The following is a 26,745-nucleotide window of genomic DNA, read 5'->3' on the forward strand; positions in this document are numbered from 1 at the left end:
TTCAGACTCCATTTGGCCGCCGCGGCAGCTCTTCCCGGCCCCTGTTGACTGCAGGTAGCCTAAATGAGCAGAAGCAGATTACTGGCATGGCAAAGCCTGTTACAGCTACTTAACCACTGACAAATAAGATCGGCCCATCCTGCACAGGCAGAAATGGAACTCATTGATCTTTTATTTTTAGGAACATCTAAATAATATTTAGAGTCAGTCAGGATTTCATCTTGTGACTGAAAAGCTGCTAAAGTAAAGTTTTCAGTCTATACTCATATTTAAAGAGTCACTACTGATTTCCTGTGAGGTTTATATGGATTTGAGCCATGTGGTACGTCGAGTTTCCTATGATTCAATAGTGGGTACCATGCCACTTCCTCTCAGATGTTGGCTGTGCTCACCAGGATTTTTTTTTCATGCAAGTTCTGTGTGTTTCCTGATGAAAGACGAAAGCAGAGATCCCAAAACGACGCCACAGAGGCTCTCACCCAAAAGGACCCCCTTCACCTCATCCCGGCCTCACCCGCTCCTCCCCGTAGACGCCGGCTCCACCCCGGCTCTGTTTTATCAATTAACTTTAAAAAATGTAGAACAAAGAGCCGTCTCTCTCCCGCTCTGTAATTAGAGGGGGGGCTCTCCTGGGGGCCGGCGTTCCTTGGGCCTGAATGGAACAATTCTCACTCCCTCCGGTCCACCTGTCGCTGCACCGCCGCCGCTCAAGCAGAACGCCGCTCGCCGACGTATAAGGGTGATAATGTAAACATGGCGTCGTCTGCTCAGCAACGCCGGCGCAACCTATTTTGCAGAAGCTTTATCTAAGTGTGAATAAATGAATGCAACATTTGGAAGAGTGATACATTATTAACTCTAATTGACTCCTCTATAACACTATACATTCACTGTCACCTTTGCTTTGGCTCGCACGAGTACTTGCTCCCTGAATCGCTCTTGTCACTGTCCCTATTCTAACACGTTACGTGTCACCACACACTGTTAACAGATGTGATAAAACCACCTCAATCGAGATTATCAGGTACGGCGTTTGCCTATGTGTGTTTTTGTCTGTTAAGGTGAGATATTGTAGACTCCGTGTGTGTGTGTGTGTGTGTGTGTGTGTGTGTGCTACTCTCTCATGCCCAACTGTGTCTACACGAGTGTGAAAGTAAAAGAGAGAGAGAGAAAGAGCGCCTGCTTTCACAGCCACTGGAGCTTTCAGTCGGAATTAGTTTTACAACGTATGCAAATGTCGCCCCTCCCGGAAATAAAAGAGAGGGTCTTTAAATGACAGGTTGATATGTGATTAAACGACAATTAGAGTGCTGAAAATAAGTGTCGGCAGTGGGTCAAGCACTGGGCGGCTCGGTTAAAAGGTAGCAGACTATTGAGGAAAAAATAAAAACATTCTCAGGCGGAGGCCAGAAACAAGACCCCAAACAAATTAGAGACGTGGAAGGGGAACGAGGTTTGGCACCGAAAGCCACGGCAAAAACACAAGTTGTGTGTTTTTGGTTGAATGACAAAAGGCAAACTGTTCTCCAGAACAGCTGTGTTTTTATTTTATACTACGGGTCTGGTGTTCTCGCTCGACTGGCGTGATGCTAACCTTTAATGCCCCCCAGCTCTGATTTAAATAAGCTGTTGCTCTAGCGTGCACCCCGCCTCACACACCTCTGCTGCCCTTTAAAGTTAAAAGTACATCGACGCTGTCTCGCTGTTTTTCTTTTGCTAATATACGAGCAGAAACATAAAAGGGCTCACGCTTATTCTGCTACAGGTGGCAGATTGCCCCATAATCCCCTTTGATGCTGCGGTGGGCAGCATTTCCTCGACGTCTGTGAAGCCAACGCCCAAACAAAACTCCAGCGACTTTTCCTTTAACTGACCCCAATTGCCGGGGATCTGTTGGCTGTCAGATCTGGTTAAGAAAGTCTTCACTGTACCAGAGTGAAGGGCACACGTTTCCCTTTGCTTGTTCCGCTTCCCATCACAGATTCTTCCACCTTAATGGCACAACTGTGACTGGAGGCTGACTTTGTTACGTGAACTCACCGAATTGGCAACACATTTTTTTCTGCCCTCCAGAAGGCAAACGAGTGAACATTCAAGAGCTCTCATACCGGAGACACAGATGGCAGGAGGTGGGCTAAGAGGCTTAGATTTCTTCAAAGAGCTCACCTTAATCATTGCTGAATTAAATAAAAACAACTTTACTTGATTTTCTCTTGTTTCTGTCATCTTTGCACATAAATAAACTTGAAGCCATTGTAGTTTTGCTTTTCTAGAAGCCGGTTTGTCAGACTGACGTCTGCCGTTTTCTCTCATCGTTCTTCGGTTTGTCCTCTGAGGCATCTGTCTAAGAGGATGCTTCAGTTTAAAGAGCTGCTTAGTTGATGAAATTAATCTGCTATCTACAAAGAAACGGGTCCATTCGCTGATAAGATACCATTTCTATTATATTAGCAGGATCATTTATAAAGCGGTTTTTTAAAATCATATACAAATGTAGTGAAATATAGCCAGATTTGACAAATTCTTCATTTTTAAAGACTTCTATTTTACTTTCCTAAGATCATTTTCAGCAAAAGCTATTATCTTATTTTTGTTTTTACTTAAATAATTCACCTCTACACCAGGTATCTTGTCTCTAATTAGAGATTAAACGTGTCCTCTGATGACTCTACTGTTCCATTTGGAAACAAATGCTTTCCAACACAAATGGGGACACCCAAATTGACAGTATGATTACAGAGAACGTTCGATTATGCATTATCGTTTGAGAGCTTTTGGGGATAATCATCCCTGAGATTTGTGCACGTTTACTGCAGGTCTGCTGAGATGTGCGTACTGTAGCTAATGGGATTGGGCTTTTTTCTTTCCTCAAGCCCTCTCCTGTGGCGTTATGGAGCCAGCAGCTGAACTTGAGCAGAGGCGCGTGGTGCTGAGTCGTGCACAGGACTATTTCAAGACTGAAATGCGATTGTTTTAATACTTTAATCCACCTGTCCTTGGCATTCAGGAGGCTGCACAAGTCCCCTAATTGTTTCAGTGCCCTCTGTCATTACAGGGTGAAACGCAGCAGAATCCTGCTATAGATGTAGATGTTTGTGGAATCAGTTTTCTTAAAGCAGAAAAGTTAATGTCACAATAAGAATGTTTAACAACAGAACTTTAAAATGTGTGCAAAGAGGACTGGAGAAGCACCAAATCGCTTTAGAGAGCAAGCTTGTACTGGAAGCAGAAGTTGTTCCAGGTTCCATCAGCAATATTACGCAAACACAAATATTTTCCTTTAATTAGCAAGACCTCATCCTGGTGTGTCCTCCCCCAAGCCCACCCTCACCCACCCACCCCCGTCCTCCTCCTGCCAGTCTCTCAGTGCACACACACACACACACACACGCTCAAAAATTCAACATCCTTAATGTGTTCTCATCTATCCTGGTTTTCATTTTACCAGTGATACACTTAGTCTTCACACACACACACACACACACACACACACACACACACACACACACACACACACACACACACACACACACACACACACACACACACACACACACACACACACACACACACACACACAAAATATTGAGGCACTAAATGTCGGAACACTTGATTTAATTTCGTTGGGTAGATTTGGGACAGAGGTTGATACTCTGTGTTTTTGTACATACGTGTGTGTGTGTGTGTGTGTGTGTGTGTGTGTGTGTGTGTGTGTGTGTGTGTGTGTGTGTGATTGTAGGGGTGGCAGCTTGATTGTAATGCATGTTGATGGTTTCAGAGATACTTCATTTCAGAAACAGGGGCCTCATTAACTGTAGTCTTCATCAGGCCAGCGAGCAGTGGGCACATTAGGGGTCCACAGGAAGTTAGAGTACAGCAGGAGAGTGCATTAGGGAGGCCTGGGGAGACCCACACACACACACACACACACACACACACACACACTTTTACTCTCGGTTCCTCTTCCACCACCTGTGCTTTTCTACATCTTAATGTACCTTTCAGAGGAATTCAGATAGAGGTCAATAATTATGCTCTTTAAATTATTCAGTCGAGGTCTTCTGTAATCGTGCTTTTTAGAGCTCGGACATTGACAACATGGATCACTGCATCACTTTTTGTTTGTTCAGACACAGGAATCAGTTTTACTTCCATCCTCAGCAGCTCTGTGTATGATGATGATGATGATGATGATGATGATGATGAGCTGGCTTTTTGTTTTAGAAAATCACGTGAGTGTCATCAGCAAACAGGGGGAAAAAAACTTTGAATCAGACAGTTGGTGCTGGAGACCTGGCGGGCAGCAGTGTGGGAATGTTTAGTTTGAGGCACAAGCGTGTTATTTTTGTTTCGTCGAGGAGAGGAAAGCCCAAACTGCAAGGGTGGCAGAAAGTTTTTTTTCTACAGCAGCGTTTGGACATGAGAACATTGTCCATCCTCTTTCGGCTGCAGATTATTAACACATCACTGAATGCAAGAACTTCATAGCAGTTTAATATTGATACTTATTAAGTTGTGGGGGCACTATCAAACACGTCAGACACCTGCGGTTTGTCTCTACGGTAGTTTGGTGTCAGAAAGATCCTGTAGAGCAGAGTTCTGTTGGGGCGGAGGAGGGCTGTAATCACTGCCAGGAGATTCATCTAAAACAGTGTTTATCCAGTCGTCCGTGTTTCTGCCGTGGCTGAAAGAGGGGAAGGTCGTGTTTGGCACAACAGAGACAACCGGGGGCAATCAGTAAAAGAATCGTGACTCTGAAACATTTAGCCTTTTCTGTTTTCGTTCACTCTCATCTTCTCAGAGTGAGAACTAGTGCCTTAGAAAATGAGATCTCCCTTTATCCCACTCCCCTTTTGACACACCCACACACAAATAAACATGAAAAGCTAATTTGTTAGCGCCCTCATTTTAGAGGCCTGGGCAAGAGAATACAGTCGGGAGGAGGAGGGAGGGGTGCTTTGTCAAATGTTGACATGTGTTGCAAACATGGAGCCTTTAGCAGCAGCACAGGCACATTGTCTGCACATGAAGAGGAGGCTTTGAAATAAGATTAGCCTCCAAATAACCCCCCCCCCCCCCCCCACACACACACACACACAACTCCTATCCATCCAGACTCCATTCTAGAATGTGTGTAAGTGCGTTCTCTCATAATGAGCATTGTGTTCTGTATGTAACTAAGGCTGTGGTGTGTGTGTGTGTGTGTGTGTGTGTGTGTGTGTGTGTGTGTGTGTGTGTGTGTGTGTGTGTGTGTGTGTGTGTGTGTGTGTGTGTGTGTGTGTGTGTGTGTGTGTGTGTGTGTGTGTGTGTGTGTGTGTGTGTGTGTGTGTGTGTGTGTGTGTGTGCGTGCGTGCGTGCGTGAGTGCAAAGGCCTCACTGTACTGCTCATGATTTGGCTCGGCCCTGCAGGCCAGAAGGCACGTGTCCCTGTAACTGAGGCTGCCTCCCCCTTTGCTTTGGGTCAGGGTGACACTGGTCAGGGTGAGAGAAACAAGGGAGAGGAGAAAAATCCATCACCCCCTATGTCGTCCCCCCCCCCAAGAAAAATGAATAAAAATTGGAAACCAGCAAGCAAGGTCTGCTTAATACGAGAACACTTGCAATATGCTGATGTTTTCTTTTGCACACTGTGTTTGCTAAATTGCCTTTGACTGCGTGCATCAGTAATGAAACTTTATGTCCTTGTGGAGAGGGCAGCAAGTCCGTTCCAGTTAGGCCCGAGACAATCTCTCCTGTCTGGCTTTTGTAAGGTTTTTTCTTCTCTCTAATACACGTCCTAATGAATAAATGAAGCCCCATGAAGTCATTTTTTCCATATTTGTGTAAATTGCTTTAAAAGCATTTTATCATGTCATAAAAAAGTGCAATTGATCTGCTGGGCTTAGCCCATTGGACAGCTGTGTGTTTTGTTAATGGCCACTTTGCTCCAAGCAGCTTATTAAAAAATTTATATAGAAATGCTAAAATTACATAAATTATTTAGGTACAGTAAGCAATTTTTGTTTCAGTCGGGCAGGGAGGGGCTGTTATCAGTATGGAAATTCACCATGGTGTATTATCTACTGAAATATAGTCATATATCACACACACATACGTGTCCTCCTCACTTCTCCCCCTCACGTGCTGAGGCGCATGGGGGAGAGGAGAAAAAAGTATATATTTTTTGATGACTTCGTTTCAGCAACCACGGAATGTCACCCATATCCTGGTTGATTGTACTTTCGAGTTTTATGATGTTTTTCCATTGATTTGTTTCCCTGGCGCAGCTGCCGACCTCTATTGAGGGACGAACGTAATCAGCGCTGACGCAAATTAGATGGTTATTCGTTTCGAAAATTGACAGAAAAACAATAAAAAAGATGAAATGCTCCCAAATCAATAGATATAATGAAATTCAAATAATCCGAGAGATGAGGTCTCCATGGCAACTGATAATGTGGAAAAGAAAACAATTTAATAAAGGACAGACACGCTTTGAAAACAGATTGGGGAGGGGGAGGGGGTGCGGGGGGTGGCTGTAAAGAGGAGAGGAGAGCAGAGAAGACAGGAGGTGGGGAGATGGAGGGATAGAGAGAGGCAGGGAGGTGGCGGAGGGGTGTTTGTGGCTGGAGTGGTTGCTCTATAGCTTGTTTCCTCCGGTGTGTGAAGGATCTGTGTCTGTCCCAAGGACACTGGAATAATTAGAAAAGCTTTCAGGCCAGAAAGTGCAGATTCAGGTTTTTAATACACAAAATTATTTCAGGGGCAGTGAATCGGAAAACCATTTGTTGGTGACCTTCCTGAGAGGCCTCCCCCTCCCCGGTGCAGGGCAAGATGGAGGCGATGTGGCAGCGCCGCCTGAGTTATGGCATATTTGTGTTTTTATAGAGGCAGGGGGAATGGAGTTGGGGAAGTTAGGAGGGGGTGTGGGGTTAAATGCATGTGGATGGTTGTGTTTTAGTACGTGTGTGTGTGTATGTGGGGGTCATAAGAAGACCTTCGCGTTGTGTGCGCGCGCGTGTGTGTTGTGTGTGTGTGTGTGTGGGGGGGGTCTTGCAGGAGTTTAGGCAGACGGAGAGGAAGCAAAGACAAAAAGGGAGAAAAACAAGCAGCAAAAAGAAAGCTGGAAGTAACAGATCCATTTGTATTTACACATCAGTAGTCAAAAGGAGCCATTTAAGGGAACCCCCCCCACACACACACACACACACACACACACACACCACCACCACCACCACCACCACCACCCCTATTGTGCCTTGACAGACGAGGTGTCTGTTTTAAAAGGAAAAGACAACTTGGAACCAGAGCGGGAGCCAGTCAAACACAAGCGTGTTCACTTGAAGGCAGCCAGAGCACGGGGTGGCGAGGGAACGAGTGGGTGTTAAGTGACTTCATTTGTAGTCTATTTAAGGTATGTTTTACTTGTCCTTGTGATGCCGCTCCTCCAACGTTTAATACAGCAGCTGCATTCGAGTTAACACAGCCAGGCAGTAATGACCGAGTGCATCATCCTTATTTCCAGTAAATATAAACGGCTTTGCTCTGCCTGCCGTGGAAACCTGTATTTGATTTCAGGATTGCTGTCAAGGGAGATTTGCCACTGATAAAAAAACACAAACTGATAGGAGTCAACTAAAAGCACAACTCTGATTACCTCATTAGTTTATCAGTGCTTTAAAGTGAGCCCGCTTTCTTCTTTTGGCTTTATTTAACATCCGTGTCCTGGTCTTTGAACATCCTCTTTTATTTATTAATCCTTGCCAACATTTTAAAAGCAGCCTCGTTGGGCGTTGGAGGCTTCTCTGTCAAGTACAATTTTTTGTGTCATTAGCAGACTTTGTTTGGCTCAAATAAAGATGATCCACCCTCTGTTCAAATGATACCAGCAGCACGTCCGGGATATTACGCCTCGAGTGCAGATACCCTTATCCTGTTACAGGCTGCAATAAATGATGAAAAAGAAAACAAAAATACAGGACTTCGTGTTTTGTACTGATAGTTGTTCCTATAAGAGCATAAAATTCAGATCAGTGCAGTTATCTTCTGCAGCTGAAAGTATCATAAAAGTTAGGCAACGTTTGATAAAAAATGACTGGATCAAGCTGACGGGTCACGAACTTCCTTAAAACTCTGGTTTTATGTCTCTACCTGCTGTTTCACATTTCATTAATGCACACAGAGCTTATACCACATCTATGTGCATCGTTTCCCATTCAAACTCTGAAGCAGCTCTGACATTCTTCAGCACGACAGCTAATATTCTCCAGTATTGATATTGCAATGTTAAAAGGGCTCCACGAGTAGACCAGAGAGAAGAAATTCCCCACTGCACGCTGGCTGGGAGGCTTCAAATCTAACATGCAGGTGTCAGTGAGGACTGCCTTCTTTCCTTTTTAAAGATAGAAGTAAAAAAAACTATAACAGGACAGAGACCTGAAATACGATAGCCGATAGGCATCTGCTGTGTGTGTGTGTGTGTGTGTGCGTGCGTGCGTGTGCGTGTGTGTGTGTGTGTGTGTGTGTGTGTGTGTGTTTGTGCATGAATGTGCGGGTGCACACTCACTCACGGGGCACAAAGCCCATGTTATCACTGTCAACAGCGGCAGTAGCAAACAGCAGCAGTTGTGTGTACGTGTGTGTGTGTGTGTGTGTGTGTGTGTGTGTGTGTGTGTGTGTGTGTGTGTGTGTGTGTGTGTGTTTTGAGTGGATGTGTGCGCATCCACAAACAGTCTGTGTGTCTTCTCATCTCTCTCAGGCTGCTGGCTCTGAGGGATCCACTGTAAGTCAATCTGTGTGCTCATATACCCGTGTGTGTGTAAGAGGGAGACACTATGTGTATGTGTGTGTGTGTGTGTGCCTCTACTGTACTACACTTGAGGAGTCAGGGCAGAGCCTGTAGCTTCACAGAGCTGAGCAGGGCTGCAAAAGGGCCGAGGGCCAGCCCCCGCTGCACACCACCCACTTCACACCTGTCTCCCCCTCTGTAGTCCACACTGGGCTCTCATTGTAGCAGTGACAGGAGGGCACCTGTTAAGTGGCCTTTGTGTGTGCGTGCGCTGTGCACCCCCCCACCCCCACCCCCACGTGATTGCAGGGTGGAGAAGGGCGATGAAGGACCCCTACTGGTAATGTGGGTAAACTCGCACAGCCTCCACATCTGTGAGAAAAAGGGAGAGGGGGAGGGCAAGAAGGGAGGAGAGATAGACAAGAGAAGAAGAGGACAGAGTGGGAAAGAGGTAAGGAGTGAGACGGAGAGAGGGAGGGAGAGGGGGAGAGAGGGAGCAGAGCCTTGGCAGAGAGCAGTTGTGGAGAAAATGCCTTGCTTTGTGGAGAGATTTCTTCCAGGGCAGGAGGGAGAGGTGAGACAGAGCACTGAGGGCACTTTGCTGCCAGGTAAGCCTCACACACACACACACACCCCCTTCACCCGTCACCTCCCTCCACCCCTCAGACAAATACACACACTCACTCCCTCACACACACTTACACAACTGCTACGTAGTGAACGGGTTTCCTTTTTGCAGTTGGCATGAATCAGGCACGCATGTGTAGTGGAGAGGTGGGTGGTGTCAAAGTCAGCGAGCACGAGTCAGGAAACAGCAGGTGTGATGTTTGTTTTCTGAACAGAACATTAAAGTTTTTATCTTCAACATTTGCTGACATTCTCTGATATGTTTAAGTGAGTTTAGATGTTCTGCAAAAGTTTAGTCTGACTTCAGGCCCTGCTGCCCTGCAGAGAGGTTGTGTTTATCACACTCGGTGGAACGGAGGAAATTTGTTTTTCCTCAAAATTTTAAAAACTTTACTCAGATTTTGTTTCAAGAAAGTTTTGGTTTTACTCATTTGTATTCCGCAACGTTAAGTAATAGCTTTATCAGTTGGTGTTTTAGGCTAAAATGTGACTTTTTAACATTTTAAACCACTTATTAACTCCAAACTTGTGATTTAAGGTAAAAAGTCACTTTTATGAGAAGAATGATCTGAAAGCGTCTGATCTGTGTGGATCTGACCGTGGGGTAACTACTGGTGTTGTTCCACACTGATCTGGCTGTTTGGATGCAGATGTTGTGATGGAGCGATTTGTCATGTGAGGGATTTTCCACTCCGCGGGTGTAAATAGAGTTTGTTGAAAAAAGGCTAAAGAGTCCTTTTCTCCCTAGTGGAGACGCGTCTCTAAGATGAATAATCCTTCTTGTGTACAGTCAGATTTTCTCCTTTTAGTTAAATAAATACTGTGTCTGTGAACATAAACACAGATTTACATGCAGACGTGTGTGTGTGTGTGTGTGTGTCAGACAAGCGAGCGCTTCAGTTTGGGCCTGAGATTCCCTGCTTAGGCAGATGTTGGCCGACTGTAACTCCTCGCTCGCTGTTTATTTGTTTTCAGAACAAATGGAGCCAGCAGAGTGAGAATTGAATTTGGCTTGCGTAACCGTGGTGATCTGGCAACTGCTCCCGTGTCCCATAGGATTGCTTTGGTTGCAGCGTGCCGGGCACGTGTGTATTATTTCACTGATGGCTTCTATACGCTGCAGTTCTGTGGGCATATTATACAGTGTGTGTGTGTGTGTGTGTGTGTGTGTGTGTGTGTGTGTGTGTGTGTGTGTGTGTGTGTGTGTGTGTTTGAGTTGTGGGTGGTTGTAGCAGCGTTCACGAGAGAGACATTTTACTAAGCAGACATTTCCCCCTCTGTTTTTACTCTGACCTGGTAGGAGATTGATGACTGAATTGTGGAGTACATGTTAACAGTAACTGGTGATTTATGAAGATACTTAGGGTAAGTGAGGCCGTGCAGGCTTGAGGGGAAGAAAAAGATATAGCCTTTTAAGTTAATGTAAAAATATTGCCTTTTTAAGTAATAATTGTTATTACTACTGCAGGGGTTTGGAGAGAGCTTTGACTTAAACTTGGATCTGCACAACATGAAGCTTTTTTTCTTTTCCTCTGGCCATGGGCCTCACTCTGTTTCAGGCTTTTTAACTCTCTTTGACATTGATTTATTATTATTATTATTATTTTCAGAATAAAAAAGATTTTGTGAGTGTTGAGGTACAAAGAAGGATAAAAAGTAGTAGTGTTGTTCACTTTTGAGTAACAAAACCGTCTGAATAAACCCAAACGGAAACCCTTTCCTCTGCAACAAGTGCAGTGTGTGTTTTGACCCCCCCCCCCCCCCCCCCCCCCCAGCCAAACATCCCTCAGTAAATCTGCATGCAATTTTAAAAGAATCCCCTTTCCTCGACTTGTGGCCTCGCTGGTTATTATGTCCACAGACGAGATCTCCCTCATATTCACGTGGCTGCATGTGATCTATTGCATTTCTTTAAAAAAATGAAGTAATTTTAGGGAATGCCGAGCAGGGCTTCCTCAGGAAGAGGGATGGCTTTCATTTTTTTTCAAGGCACCTCTTAGAGCGAGTGAAATGTTTCCCCTGTTCGCTCAGGGACGACTTTATTTCTTACCAGGGATTTAACACTCACTCAGTCCCCTCATAAATACAGCATCCCTCAGCCCTTCACCAGCCATAACTCACTCCCTAACTCTCTAGCTAACTAAACTCATATAGCAGAGCCAACACTTGTTTGTCTTTGCTCCCTCACTTTTCCTCTCTGTTGATTTACAAATGACAGAATCTCCTCTGACTCGCGTCCCAGCCGGGTTCCTGCACCCATCTCCTCGGCCCACTCGTGGAGTGGGGTTTTCAGCAGAAATGTGCATTTGAATATAAGCCACCCTAATCTCCCCCGGGCTGTTTAGAGTGAACTTGGTGCTCCAAGAATGAGCGAGAACAACACAGGAGAGAATGCGGACGTCGCTCTCAGCGTGTCACAACACAGCTCATGTCTCCAAAGAACGAAGCCCGTCTTTGATTTGCTGATGAAAATCTCCCCGTGACTCATCGAACATAAAATAACTTCTTTCTTTTCTTCTTTTTTTTTCATGGAGACACCTGTTGACGCTCCAGTCTTCTAACAGCTGTTTTTGTTAGAGGTTTGTTCCTCGTCTCCGTCTTTATTGCACCTACTTGTGGATTTTTAAACAAACCTTTCCGCCTCTATTCCAACAACACACAACAAAGTCTGCACACAGCAACCGATAAACTTTCAGGCCACTAAAGTTGCAGGAGATGAAAGCGTTCAGGTGAGCTAACACAGTATGGCTGAAGCCTTCAGTGATCTGGTGCACACTAGCATTTTGGGAGGAGACGGCCTTTCTGGCGTGGTTCCCGTATTGGTTGTTAACAGCCTGCTGGCACCTTCTGTTCTCTCTGATCAGTCCCCATGGCCCGGCTCTGACAACTCCTCAAGCATCTGAAGACCCTCTGAAGTCAAATTCGCCCATTTTGATGTCTCGGGGCAGCTCTCTGCGTTTTGTTGTCTTTGCGTCTGAAAACACAGGCCCCGCTTGGAGAAATTACCCTCAGCACTAGTTTGTGTCAGACTGTGGAGGAGGGCATCTTTCCTACCCCCCTTCCTGATTCTCCCTCTCCTCCTTACTGTCCTTCCTTCTTCCTTTTTGATCTCACCATCAAATCTTCCCCAGTTTTTATGAGTGACGTTTACCCGGGAGCAGCTTGGGGAAACGGCGGGCTGAAGAAGACGTTTGAGAAAATGCGCTGAAGCAAGCCATCGCCTTTGATAAAGCCACATTTCCAGCGGGAGAGGAAGAAGAAAGCTAAAGAGTCGTAAGCGTTGTTGATAATGAAAAGAGCCAACGTGCCTCTGATCCAAAGCCCGTTACACCAACAGTGTTTAGCAGAACAGATTCTGCAGCCGGTGCATCAAGCGTTTCACTGTTGCACGACAAGTGTCTGACCCAGAGCTGAATCCTGGAGTAGATTTTCTCACAAAACGGGGAGTCACACTGGGGCTGCCATCCACACTGGTATTACCTCTGCTTTTTTGTGCTGAAAGCACTTGAGATCACCGCCGAAAAAGAAAGAAAATGGCACAGAGAGAAAGAAATGTTAGCTTTAGTAATTACTACCTCCACAGAGAAGCAGTGGAAAGGACAGTGAAGCAAGCGGGCGCATGAAGGAGGCCCCGTGTGCAGATAATGAAGGGGTATCGTTGTAGCTCTGACAATGTTAATCTCAGAGTGCTCCAAAATGTGTGTCTCTGGTTGTCTGTAAGCCGTTACTGTATGCAGCTAATCTGAGCGCTGCTGGGATGGATGAAGGTGGTGGTGCGCTGGAGGTGACCTGTCCACCTGACGTTTGATCCAGCTGCAGCTTCCGCCTCACGCAGCTTCACAAAACGCCCCTACTTCAAACATTTAGGAACGATTTGGACCATTCAACCTTCTTCTTCCCTATTTGAAGTTGTGAGGCAGTCACTTAAGCCTCACTGCTTACAGACACTCAAACGCAGGAGAAAGTGTTATGAATATGTATCAACAGAGCATATGGCGGCAGCAGCACTGGGACTAGGTGTGTCCAGAAGGTAGAATGCTGCCGATGCATTATTCTCCATTCAAATTACCGGAGTGAGAATGCAGCAGGGAGCAGCGAGGTGCTCAGCGCGTCTTCAGACGGGGCAGGAGAGAAACCCGGATCATGCAAAACAGCAGGAAAGGAAGAGCTGTGATGAGCACGGTAGTTGGCCGTCTGAGTTTCCTTGATTTGGAAGATTTTTTTTTTTTGGCAGGTTCAAACTCAGCATACTCACTGACACGAGCGTGATTAAAAGCGATATTTCTGACACATTAGGATGCGCACAGGAAGTAACCTCCTCTAAAGCGTTCATTATTAGATGCATGACAGACCTGAATATTTATAAAATAGGTTTTAATAATTAATGGCAGCAATCTGCTCCCGTAATTCATCAGATTTGCACTTCAACAGAGTATCCGTTTTCACTTTAAAATAATAATAAGAGGAATATTAATGTTGCAGAAATGTAAAACGGGCAGCTGGCTGCGGTGCAGGTAGGTAAAGCGCTCCACGCTCACTTCTGAAGCTCTCCTTTAACCCGCCACTTTTCTAATAAAATTACATTTTTTCAGCCGTCAGCACGGCAGCGCTTTAAAAATCCTTCAGTTGTTTTTGTGTTTGACAATTTAGCGAGAGGATTCTCATAAATGTGGCAAGTCATGAAGATAAAGATGCAGGAAACAAAGTGGGGTTGGTGTTGAATGCAAAAGTAGTCGCTGTGGTTTTATCAAAAGCAAATTTATTTGTTTGAGTCAACTTAGCAGCACTTCCTTTTGTATACTGAGACCCAAAATAGATGGCTTTTTTTCCTCCTGCAAAGCGGCTTGGCTTGTTTCATTTTTATTCTCACAGTCTTCCTCCCTCCCTCGTCTTTTATTGTTTTATCACACCTTCAAATTCACTTTTAACTCCCAGAACACGAGCGTCGCTCTTTTAGGTCGTGACATGTTTAGTTCTCCCTCCAGTTCACGCCAAACTTTTCTGTAAAGCACATTTTAGACAGAAATGTAGTTTCTAGAAGAGTGACGATGGATGGTTTTTCAGGTGGAAATGCCAGAGTGCATCTCAGAGAAACTGACATGACCGAGAGCCAGCAGACGGAGATGCCCTGCAAACGCACACACACACACAGCATGCACACTTAATATTGGTCACAGCCACTTAACATACAGTACATGTGTACAGTGGATTGCACATCTACCCACATTTCCACAACCACACACACTCTTGAAAAAGCTTGCTGTCACTTCCATCCTGCAGTTTTACAGCAAACCAAAGTTCTAGTGAACGAGTTGCATCCAAACGGGCTTAAAAAATGTAAATCCCACAAGCAGGCAGACTTGTTCTCATCACTTCCTCTCTTTGCCCCATTAAGTGTGTGTTTTGATCAAACTTTAATCGAGCTGCACGGAAGAAAGAAAGCAGAAGCGTAGAGAAGAATGTGACGTATTTATTTACTTTTTGTCTTTGAGCCACAGATCATTTTTGGACAGTCAGAGGAGCGACTCGGGCTGACGTTTTAACAGGCACCTCTGATTCTTCCTATGGCACGTAAAGTCCAAAAGAGGAAAATCTGTCAGGCAGAGCAAATGTTTTAATGGTAGCCAGGGATCGATGTTGTCAGCGCAGCCATCCTGTCTGGAAATACATGCTGTTTTTGGTGATGGGTGGGGGTGGGGGGTAATGTCACCTTCTTTCTTTTCAAGGAGAAAGAAAAAGAGGAAAAAGGAGGATAAAAGCTGTTTAAGGGGCGGAGGCCAGCAGGCTCTGGTGCACATGTGCCAAAACTGAGCTGAATTAGGCAAATAGCTTAAGACACTCGAGTTACGTACAGGGCCCTCAAGTCTGAAAAACAAATTTACAACGTAACCTTGAAAATCAATTAAGAAATCTTCAGGAGTTGGAGAGGGAAGAGGGATAAGGCCCACCCCCTTGCTTCTTTACTTTTCCTTCCTGTGAGGGAGGAGGCTTCGTCAGCCGTGGCTTTTTTTTAACAGCACAAGGCCTTATATGCTGTCAAAATGTCTTAAGAGTCTTATTAAAGAAATGCCACAGCTCATTTCCTTGTAATTCGATTCCTATGCTGGTGAAAGGGGGCACGTCTAAAGATCTAAACAGCTCTGCTTTTTAGGCTTCACAGGAGGGGTTATCTGTGAGGGCTCGTCATTGATTGGCATTATCTGGCCTGACAGGGACTCATATCAAGGTTAACCTCATGGACAAAAGTGCCACTCGCACGGACACACGGTCGCGCTCAAATAAGGCTCCACTTCCTGTTGAGGGAGAGGTGCTATGTGCTGGCTTCAGCAACGTGTGTGTGTGTGTGTGTGTGTGTGTGAGCCAGGTGGAGATTTCCAGACTTAATTGATAACTAATGGAGCAGTGTGTGCTGAGTTTACCCAGGAGGATTGGCACAGAGTGTGTGTGTGTGTGTGTGTGTGTGTGTGTGTGTGTGTGTGTGTGTGTGTGTGTGTGTGTGTGTGTGTGTGTGTGTGTGTGTGTGTGTGTGTGTCCTGTGCAGAGGTAGGTAAAAAGGTGGAGATGTCTGTGAGGTAAACTCTGGATTCTGATCAGGTAAAGCTACAATGGCAAATTTGGAAAACAAATTAGCTTCAAACTTTTTTCCCCATGCCTGTTAACAACGTTCTAACATGTATTTAGCAACAGAACACCACTGGTGTGAGAGGTTTATGGCTCAATAATACCGGAGAAGGAGAAACAGCCGGCTGCTACCACTTCACCTTTAGGACAAACTACCAGAGTCCCAAAAAGAAAAACACCATTTGAAGTCACCGACAACAAAAGATGTTTGGACCTAGAAAACGGCGATTGGTGTTTAGCTCTCTCCCGTTTCCTGTAACAATGTGGGTTTCCGGCTCTGGCAGGAGCGTAGACAAGATACCGGGAGGGGGGGGGGGGGGGTTGCATTCAAAACCTAGCTTGCTCCGAAGATTCACCATAGCAGCTTTAACGTGATCCCCAAGAATAAACTCATAAACACACCCGTCCTCTTGAGCAAACATTTCTTTTTTTCTTCTACAAGAAAAATCTACTATATGAAGACAACACACACACACACACACACACACACACACACACACACACACACACACAGATCACCTCCCCTTATTCCTCCCAACAAGCCACTAAGGCAGAGAGAGATCCCCGTGACCAAAATACAACTGAAGCAGTTAATCTGTACAGATATTAGCTCAAGGGCCCTTGAGAGGTTCACCACTGAGCCCCTTCTCCGCTGTACTGTACGCTGCCTTGCTCTCACACCAAGCACAGCAACCGTGGGGGAGGGACACAGGGGTCGTCTGCTCATTTACCATGCCGGATAGTTTATCAAATTGCACTCCTGGTGTCATGAAACTGAGCACGAGTCTCAAAACAAAGCTGCAAGAATAAATTTCCCTTGTTTCAGACGGCAGAGGCACGGCATCTTATGCACACTTTTTATTTATTTGAAGGGAACTTCTCACCTTCTGCTGCAAGTGAAGTCAGCACTCGGTGCCAGATGCGAGTCCAGATTTGATGTACAATTTTAACAAGTTTGCAGAGTGTTCTGTGAATCACCGCCGACCATCACAGTGAACAAAAGTTGTCTGTTTTGGTCCGTAGCTGTCAGGATGATTCGTGTCACTCTTGTTATTTTGTTATTTTTCCTCCCTTAAACCATTTTAGATGGCTTGTCCTCTTGTGCTGGAAAATACCATAATTACCCTGTTTGTGATTAAGCCAGAGGGCGGATTTGTCCTTAGATCTTAACTTTCCTGCCTGATTGCCCTCAAGTTCACTGTCTTTCCTTCTATGCATGTGCTTGAAGTGTACATTGTTATTTTTTCTTCTCCATCCATTGTCCTGTGCAGTCTGTGAGTGTCACAAGGGTCGCTTGTGTCTCCCTTTGTCCTGCAGAGCCTTGTTTGTTTTTTCGCGGTGGTGTGACGGGAGCGTGGCACATGGCTGAGGGCTCGTGTTTGTAACAGCCTGTGGACTAAGCCGGAGTGAAATAGTCCAAACGGGCTCTTCAAGGTCAGCAGCCTCAGAAAGACTGCAGACGATGCACAAGGTCACATTCTGCTCCAAATGCAATAAGTGCTTTATCGATAAAAACAAAAGACGCAAAACAAGCAAACAGAATAACCGATTAATAATAAAAGAGATGTGTGAGGAAAAAGGACAGGAGGAGGATGCAGCATGAATTAGAAGAGACCGTATATTTATGTGTACACAGAAAAATATCGATCATGAGCTAAAACCAAACAAATCCAATAGAAAAGTGGGTTTTAAAACAGAACAGCGTGTGCTGCTGGCAGTTTCCTCCATCTTCATGCCTGAATCATTTCCTATCAGCGCTGCAGTGTGTGTGTGATCTGTAAAGTACAGTGTGAAAGTACCAGTCCAACGAATATCAGAACCAACTCACTTCTTCTGTTTTGACAGTGATCCACATATCATTTAATCTGATCAAAACCGTGTTTTATGACAGGGCAACAGTCGCCGTTGGTTCCTTTTTCTTTTCTTTTCTTTTTTCCATCCAACCACTTAATGAACAATGCTCCTTTTGTGTTTTGCCTATCTTTTTATGAAAATAAGCAGACCGTTTTCATCTTTTATGTGCCTTTATCAGGTTTTTCTCTGTTCTCCGTTTCCTCTCTTAACCTTCTCAGCCTAGAGCTCCAAAGTGGATCAGTGAGGGGCAGATTTAGATCTGAGAGAAGGGGGGTTAATTCCCAGTCCCAGCCAAATCTGTTTATTCAGGAAGACTCTGAGGGACACAGAGCTGAGAGGTTCCCTCTCCCCATTAGTGATCACCTGCAGCAGTCCCCCCCCCCCCCCCCCCTTCCACAAGCATTTTGCCCACTGGTTGTGTAAAACCACCATAGCCATCTCTTTTCTATTCCCCCTCTCTTCATAAACTTTCCCTCAGATGCACCCGCCTCCAAACCCCCATCTATCAACTAGTTGGCAATGGCATTGTTTTTAATCATCAGAACCTCAAAATTATTATTATCGCTTCTGATGCGGCAATTAAAACTTCAGGTCAGAGGCACAACGAGCGGTGATCAGCAGCCGAGCTGAGAAGTTTTAATTAGACGATCAGAACCATTAATGCACAAAAAAAAGGTGTGCGCTGGGAAATTAACGGGAACGTCTTAATCAGGGTTAGCGACTCCGAAGAGGAGTCAAGTGAACAGAGAGCAAAAAACAAATCATTTCCGCACCACTGGGACAAAACTCAATTAAATATGCATGCAGAAAAATGGAAATTTCTCCGCATCCGCCGCACCGACTGTTAGAAAACTGTGGAAAATCTCACGGCGGGGTCGGCAACCTGCTTATTGTTATTCTTCTGTAATAAAAATGAGAGAAGGGCCAGATGCTGGGGTCTGGGTGCAGCAGCGTGGTTGTCCATCAGCAGCTTTCTGCTTGACTTCCTCGTGGCGGCTGCAGCTTCTCCACCGCGCGCGGGGAAAGACGGAGAGGTTGGGTGGGGACAATCTCCTCTAGCAAGCTGTGAATTTACAAAAATAAAATCATTGTCACTTTCAAGAGTTGTCTGTGTATGTTTGGCTGTCTGAGTTTCCTGAAACACACACACACACACACACACACACACACACACACACACACACACACACACACTGTCAGACATACATCTCCCCTGAGAGGCAGAGACATGGAAGGTTCACTGAGCTACACGCTGGGAGGCTTGTCGATTAATCTGCCAAAGGTTCATAAAGTTATAACCAGACTTGTTTTTCTCTTTTTTTTAAAAACAAAAGCTTCACCAACTCTGGGTTCTATATTGTAAAATAATCCCGAGCTAAACAGCCGCCTCCTAGACCTTGTTTGTATTAATTAACTTAAGATATTGCGGAGGGGAGGGAGGTTTTGTCCTCATGTCAGTCATGTCAGAGCTCAGCGGGAATCTACAACGGGCTCTGTCTCTGTGTTTGATTAGGTGAGGAGATAAGCTTCAGTTTAAACAGGTAATATCCACCTCACATATACAGACCCCTCCTGTGTGCTGGATCCATACAAACCGGAGCGCAGTGGGGAGCTGGCCTGTTTACAGGGCAGCGCCGCTCGCTACGACTTCACAAACAAATCAACTCATTCAGATTTCTGGGTGACGTTGCAGCTGATTGCACGAGCGCTCTGGATGCACGGGGACTGGCGCTCACAACTACCATCAACCGTCACATCCTTGTTCCATAGCAGGCTTGATCACAGTGCACATTCACACAAATAATGCACTCCCAACTGCGTTATGAGGATCTGTACCACCACTTGATTGAGCAGTGATGTCTTTCTGGCACATAAACACACATTCTGCATTAAAAAAACAAAACAAAGGGAGGAAAAATACCTGTGGGGCTTAACAGAGCTGTGGAGTAGTTAGCTTGTCTCACAGACTTGGATGACACAAGCTGAGCAATCCAACTCTGAGACAAAGCAGGACCCGAAGGAACTTGCACGCCGATTTTTGACTGAAGATAAAAAAGGTCCTGACGCAGAACAAAGTATTCAAATGGACCTTTTTCCTCCTGTTTTGGCCTTATACAGACACTACGTGGCTCTTCTTCTCGCTCCTGCGCTGTTTCCTGTAAAACTAATGTCAGCGTTAACATAAGCAGCTGGAAAAATTAGTTTCAGCTGTTATGTTCGAACCTGCCTATTGTTTTTTTCAAATCCCAATGCTTACAGAGGTGTCTCCTCCTTGACAATTAGCACACCAGGCTAAAACTGAGTGTAAATAATGTTTGATGCGTGTGACAGTGTTGTTTTTCTTTCTGATATTCATTAATAAGGCAGAATGCTTAGTGGACTTTCAGTGGTGTGTGTGTGTGTGTGTGTGTGTGTGTGTGTGTGTGTGTGTGTGTGTGTGTGTGTGTGTGTGTGTGTGTGTGTGTGTGTGTGTGTGTGTGAGGAGTGGTGTTGGTCCCAGGAGGAAAAATTGTTCTTTCATGTAGGTCCCCACAGATTTTATCTCATTGTGCGCTATCATGCACACAAACGACTTGAGGTAAACAGCTTAGCGTTACCATAGCGATCCCTACTGTAAGCAATGGCAAAAAAGCTGCTGTGGACAGAAACCATCAGCATAAATAATAGTTCTGACTGCTTTCATAAACCGCTGAACCGTGGCACGTTCCTCCTCGAGGGAAGTGCACGGTGTTTAATTTGTTACAAACTGTGTTCTTCTTTTTAAAACTAAGCTAAGAAGTTCTTATTTTTCACCTTAAAGCCTGTCTGTTAATCAACAGGTAGCGGCTCCGCTCCTCATTGTTAGCTAAACATAAATAGGTACAAATGGAAAGGAGCCATTCAGTAGGGTCATTTCCTACAAGCAGCTTGAGGAAATCAGTAGTTAAAGCATGAAATACTGAACAGTAAACAGAAAAATGACCTCCACAGCAACACCCAGGTGACCTCAATCTTCCTTTGGCGCGTATTTCTGGAAAAAGAAAAAGACTTGAGAATATATGGCTTCCACTTCCTAATAGTTTTCCCAGCTGATCCTTTATTTTTTTTAAAAATTAGCTATCTTTTAAAGCTTGACCCTTTCACCTCCAAGCTGCAATTTTCCAACACTAAATCGTGCAGTGATGTGCCTCTGATATGCAGTCCCCTCAAAAGTGCATGAGTCCTGAAGTCATTGTTTCAGAGAGGAAACCCGCAGTGTAAATACAGTAACTGAGAAAGCATGTGTGGGTAGCACCGGGTTCATCGTCTGGCGACGGGGGTGATCAGTAAACTCCTTCAAATTGCATATCCTCTAATGATTCCACAGCTTTGCAAAAAAGAAAATGAAAACAGGATTTTATGTTGCTCCGATGTGATTTACATAATGCCGGCAATGGCTCACACATGATTATGCTTGGCTTTATGGCTCAGGGAAAATGAAGAGGCTCATACTCACCGATATGGAGAGAGGATTGAGAATTTAAGATAGAACTTTGTTACCTCTGATATTGCACATTACTTTTGTCCCGAAACGGCGCGTCTGTAAATCAACAAATCTTTAAAATTACGTAAAATATCATTTCATCCCACGCGGTCTTCACCTGCCGCCGGATGAAAAACTGAAAATGTGCACGTTTTATTTCCCCGTAACTCTTCCGCTTTTCCGTAATATCAACAGTCCTGAAAAGCAGCTCGTTATTTGTTGGGAAAGCAGCTTTGGAAGGTGAACTTTGGTGGCTCTGGATAATAAAGTGAAAGGTAACGGAGTGCAGTTTCTGCCCTAAAAAGGCAGCTCTGGATATGGAATGCCACAGGCAGCTGTTCCTCCCTCATCAGAGGACATGTTATAAAGATAGCTCCACTTGGATTGAAATAATGCCACCCATTCCTGCCCCAAAGTGCACTGTATCATGTGCTATTGTTCAGAGGGGCCCGTGTGGGGGAGAAAAATGCTGCGACTTGTTAAGTAAACATAAAATACAGACATCGCAGCATGTTTAAGAACACGGCAGGTTATTCTTCCACTAGCAGGCTCTGTGGACTCAAGTCACTGAGTCTGATTTCACCGAAAGCACCGAGGGTTTTCGCTCCACATCTTGACAGCTTAAATGCTGATCCCCCCCCACCCCTCCTCAGTGTCAGGTCCACAGCCTGTTGAGGTGAGAGTGAAGATAACATTTCACTGTGTCTATATAGCACTGTCATGTGAAGGATTATGTAGCCATGCACTTGCTGCTTGTAGGACTGTAGGGGGTCTGATACCTATCTGCTTGTGGTTTCAGCAGCTTGTGCCTTTCTTTTTCTTTTCTTTTTTGTTGGTGTTCTAATTTTTTTCCACCGCCGAGTTCAGAGCTGACTAGAAACCTGTGACTTAGACAGACGTGTACAGTATCTCTGTGTCCTTCTAGTCTGGTGCTGTTGTTGTTAAGTGCTTTTGGGGTGTTATTAATAGCTGCAGCCACTGTTGTCTGTGCCGGTTTGTTATTTTTCCACTGCGATATTTAAAATCAGTTGAAGTCGCAGACAAGAACAAACTGGTTCAAGCCAATCGTTACAAAGCCTTTAGTTGAGGGGAGAAGTGGTTAATTTGCTTTGACTGACCGCGTTTAGCCTATCTAACATTTCTATTTGTGTCTTCCACCAGCTGAAAGGAGTTTATGCACTGAAACGACCTCAGGAAAACCCAAGATGGCCGCCAAAAGGAAAGGTGGCCTGAAACTCAACGCCATCTGTGCCAAGTTGAGCCGCCAGGTGGACAGCAGCTCCCAGAACGCGGAGGGAGACCAGAGCGTGGCGGAAAACAGCGAGCGTGGTAGCTCCTACTACGACGACAACGAGACCAACTTCCCCGAGAGCCTGAGCCTCAGTCAGAGCCTCGAGGAGGACCAAAAGAGACGAGAGGCCATTGAGAAGTGGGTCAACGGCGAGTACGGGGATGAGCCGCCAGCTCCCGACGATGAGCAGGAGCACGAACTCAGAGTCAGCAACGACGAGGACGGCCCTCCTGAGGGCGTCTACATGGTACAGCCCAAAGGCTGCAGCGATGACGAGGACAACTCCGAGGAGCCTGAGGCCCCTGTAGGCTCCCAGGATGGCAGTTACCATGACGACAAAGAAGCCGAAGACAGGCCTCCCAAAGATGACAGCTACATGCCGCCAAGCGAGGCCCAGAGTCGCCAAGCACCTTTCTCCTCTCCAGGTACGTCCTAACCACATTCCTCTCCACAGCGTCAAGGTGACACCGCCTCATCCACCTGAACTTAAGAGTGCCTGTTACTGGAAAGAGAAGCTCTAGTGTTACAATAGGAATAGCCAGTGACATTGCTACTGTAAAGACAGATTTAGCGGGGGGGGGGGGGGGGGGGGGGGGGGGGGACTTGTTTGTGGTTCACCGTTTAAAGACATTCATAATGGGGAGGGCCTAAAACGGCAGGCATTTTGGTCTTTATTCATTCTCTCAGCAGCTGAGGGCCAAAAGCACATGGCAGGGCCAGGCTAAGCTTCATATTACACCCAGGATTACAGACTGACTCTTTGATTTTTCCCCCTAAGCTCACTAAACTTAGCCATTGCCTCAGGCTCCTCTGTTCCATGGAGGTACTTTTTCTGATTTTTCCCCTCCTGCAGTCGTCAAATCTGAGCGATCAGTCATCAAATCAAGTCAGGAACATGGAGGCTCTGCGGCAGTGCCCCATCACACTCCAGCGAACCTGTTTCATTTAGATTTTTTTTATAGAATCCTTAATACAATGGGTCGCTGTTGTAAAATGACACATAATAACCTCCGTTTAATTGTGGCATGATGTTCCCTTCGTATTGCTCACTGATTATCAAACAGATAAAGCTGGCAGTGGCTACGTGCTAACGGCTCTCACAGGCTTTTAAGAAAGTGCTGTTTAGCGTTATTCACCGTGTGACCCTTGAAACAAGCGAACGAGAGAGTGACCCTGGTAGCAGACGTTAAAACACAAAGCTGTAAAAAGAGAGAGAGAGAACCGTTGCACGGTTATAAGAATAAATAAAACCAGTTTCACTCAGAGGGAAAGAAGTTGTAGGTGAAACCGGTTGTTGTGGCAAAAAAAAAAAAACAAGTTTTGTTTTGCTCACGCTCGCTTCGGTTTAACAGTATTTTAAGTTTCCATTGAGGTCTAAGTATCCACCTCAGAGACATGTTCGTCTTTTTATGATCGTTTCTTTGTTTTCAGTGAAAGAGCACACTTTGAACTGGGGGGCAGGGGGCTTCTGAGGAACGACGCAGGTTTCATTTCACAGACAAATGAAAAGTGGTTTTAATTAGTCACTTTGTTCATTTTAATGCCACAAACAAAAGCCGGTCTGTAAATACGTAGGACTGTTGCGTCTTTCCCTTTTCTGGTTCCCTCTCTGCTTTAAACCTCGGCGCTTGAAGGCTGCGGGGAGAGCATCCTGCATCAGTTGCAAATCTTATCTTTAGAGTTTCTTTCTCTCTTCTTTTTTCTTTCTCCCCGAGTCGCTCTTTGTTGATTGTAACTAGGGCATCTATATTGCCACGTTTCTGCTCGGCTCACAATTAAAACATTTTTCCTCGTCTCTTTCTTCCCCCTCTCTTTCTCGCCGCTGTCTTTCAAAGGCTGATGTGGAGTGCACATAATTATGCATATAAACATAGTGGCTTAATTATCTCTCACAACATCAGTGACAATGTAATTAACAAACATTGCAAGATCAATGAGAGAAACTGCGACCTTCAAAACATTTAACTCCTCACATTGAGGCATCGTGCGGATTTCCTATCAGTGCAAAACCCCAGAATACTTTTCCTAGATCATTTAGATGTCGCATTAGAGCCCTCTTAAGCCAGTCAACAGAAAATAAAAACAATGAATAAAAAGTATGAAAGCAATGACAGAGACGCTCGTAGCCGAGGATCAAACAGCCTTGACCATGACTTCCATTTGCAATCCTGGGTTCACCCTGAAAGGTTATTGTTCATTTCAAGCCATTTCAAAGCTCCCTCTATTTACTGCCTGTTAATTAACTAAGCAAACAGAGTGGAAGTTTTTAAGCTCCGCTTTTTCTGTGTGACAAATTACATCAAACAAATGTACATAATGTCATTTATTCATTGCAACTCTTTATTAGCTCAGCACTGTCCATTTAAACAAAACCCACTCAAACTAATTCACTGATATGAACATAAATAGCTTTTTAAATTCATAATAAATTGTTCTACGTAATTAAAAAACCACAGTATTGAAAACTTCACATGATGAGCTTATTAAAGCTCATTTTTTTGCCAAAAGTTTTATATTTCCTGCTTCTGCACTGACACTCTTTAGACGGGTCCATATATAGCATCTTTATCATCTAAAACACCTCAGCCTCTTTAGTCCTGTGAACAGTGAAGCCATGCCACACCGACGGCCATGTTTGGTCAGCAAATGGAGATATAATACCCATCTGTTATCATATCTGCGAGGGAAAATGTGGCCTAATTGCCTCAAATATAGACAAGGCAGCTCTGTGCCGTGTGTCGGATTTTGCCTACTTGAAGTGTCAAGATTAGGAGCCAGTTGTTTGTGGATTCTTACGGCGTCACCAGAGACAGCGCAGATAGAAATGTCAGATGTGCTAGTAACCAGGAAGAAATCAAAAGTACTACTTATGCAGTATGTTTTTTATGTAACAGAGGTGGTGTAATTTTGTTTTCCAGCATGGGAACATTGGCAGACTGTGGTTGAGGACAAAACTCATTTACATAGAAACATAGGGAGGCTATCCCATGTTGTTCCCAGGAATAATCCCGCCCAATTCGGACTTTTGCCTTTCATTGATCATGCGTCATGGGCCTTTGCTGATTCATCAGAAATTATAATAATAAATCCTGATAAATAAATGCAGATTTAAATGGGGCACTGGCATGAACAGACAGTTTCCAGATAACCTGGCAATAGGATTGTAAACTTTTCTTTTCTTCAACAAAAACATTCAGAATTTACAGGTGAAACTCCCAAATTAAGAATAAGGCGTAAAAGTCCATTTATTCCAATGATTCAGTGTAGACTGAGAGACCTTCTTAGTGGCCTAGTGGTATGTGTGTCCGCCCTGGGATTGGGAGATTGGGGTTCAAATCCAAGGTCGGGTCATACCAAAGACCCAGTGACTCCCTGCTTCACACTCAGCTTCAAGGGGTTGGATCAGGGTGGTTAATCCACCGAATACTTCCCAAGCGCAGCCGCTGCTGCAGCTCCCCGCTCCCCACCTGAATGGGTCAGATGCAGAGGTATCATTTCACCAGTGTGTGATTATGACTAATAAGAACCCTTTGCAGGTGTTTTCATTAGCTGATTAGTGTGGGACACTTGGAGTCTAGAATATTGAACCTTTTCACAATAATCTGAGATTTGAAATTTAGGGTTTTCTTAAGCTGTAAGCCATAATCATCACAATTATAACAAATAAAGGCTTAAAATATCCAACTTTGCATGTAATGAGTCTAATTTATTAGTGTCACTTTTTAAGATAAAATAAACAAACTTTTGCACCATATTCCAATATTTTGAGTTTTACATGTAAGGTTTTAATTAGTTTTATATTTAAAAAAATGTACATTTTACTTTGATTCCTCAGTTAGTAAAGTGTAATTTAATTTTTACGACCAAACCACTGAACGTGTTGACTGAACTTTGAAGCAATCTGATACACTGTGACTTGAGATGCTCTCATAAACACAAAGCAATAAAATCCAATCAAGGATTATTTTCCTAACCCAGTTAAATTAAGTGTTTGTCCAGTTTGAATGGACTCCTCACAAATGCGTTTCTAATGATCTTAAATATCGTTAACGTAAAAAAAAACTTTTAATGGAAGATACAGTA

At 44.7% G+C, this 26,745-nt stretch overlaps 1 protein-coding gene across 6 annotated transcripts in view; it reads left to right on the forward strand.

Annotated features, from left to right (window-relative positions):
- Positions 1-26,745, forward strand: part of casz1 (castor zinc finger 1) — a 212,189-nt gene that overhangs the window by 154,382 nt on the left and 31,062 nt on the right. For 2 of the 6 annotated variants that reach the window (XM_054745828.2, XM_015967634.3), the window contains one exon: positions 22,533-23,087. In XM_054745828.2, the coding sequence (XP_054601803.2) occupies positions 22,577-23,087 (511 nt within the window). In that variant the 5' untranslated portion in view covers positions 22,533-22,576. Of the gene's footprint in view, positions 1-8,647; positions 9,376-22,532; positions 23,088-26,745 lie in introns of those variants that run through there. The other 4 variants (XM_015967632.3, XM_015967633.3, XM_015967635.3 and 1 more) reach the window with 4 other exon arrangements.

The sequence above is a fragment of the Nothobranchius furzeri genome, chromosome 15 (assembly GCF_043380555.1).
Source record: "Nothobranchius furzeri strain GRZ-AD chromosome 15, NfurGRZ-RIMD1, whole genome shotgun sequence".
Lineage (NCBI taxonomy): Eukaryota > Metazoa > Chordata > Actinopteri > Cyprinodontiformes > Nothobranchiidae > Nothobranchius > Nothobranchius furzeri.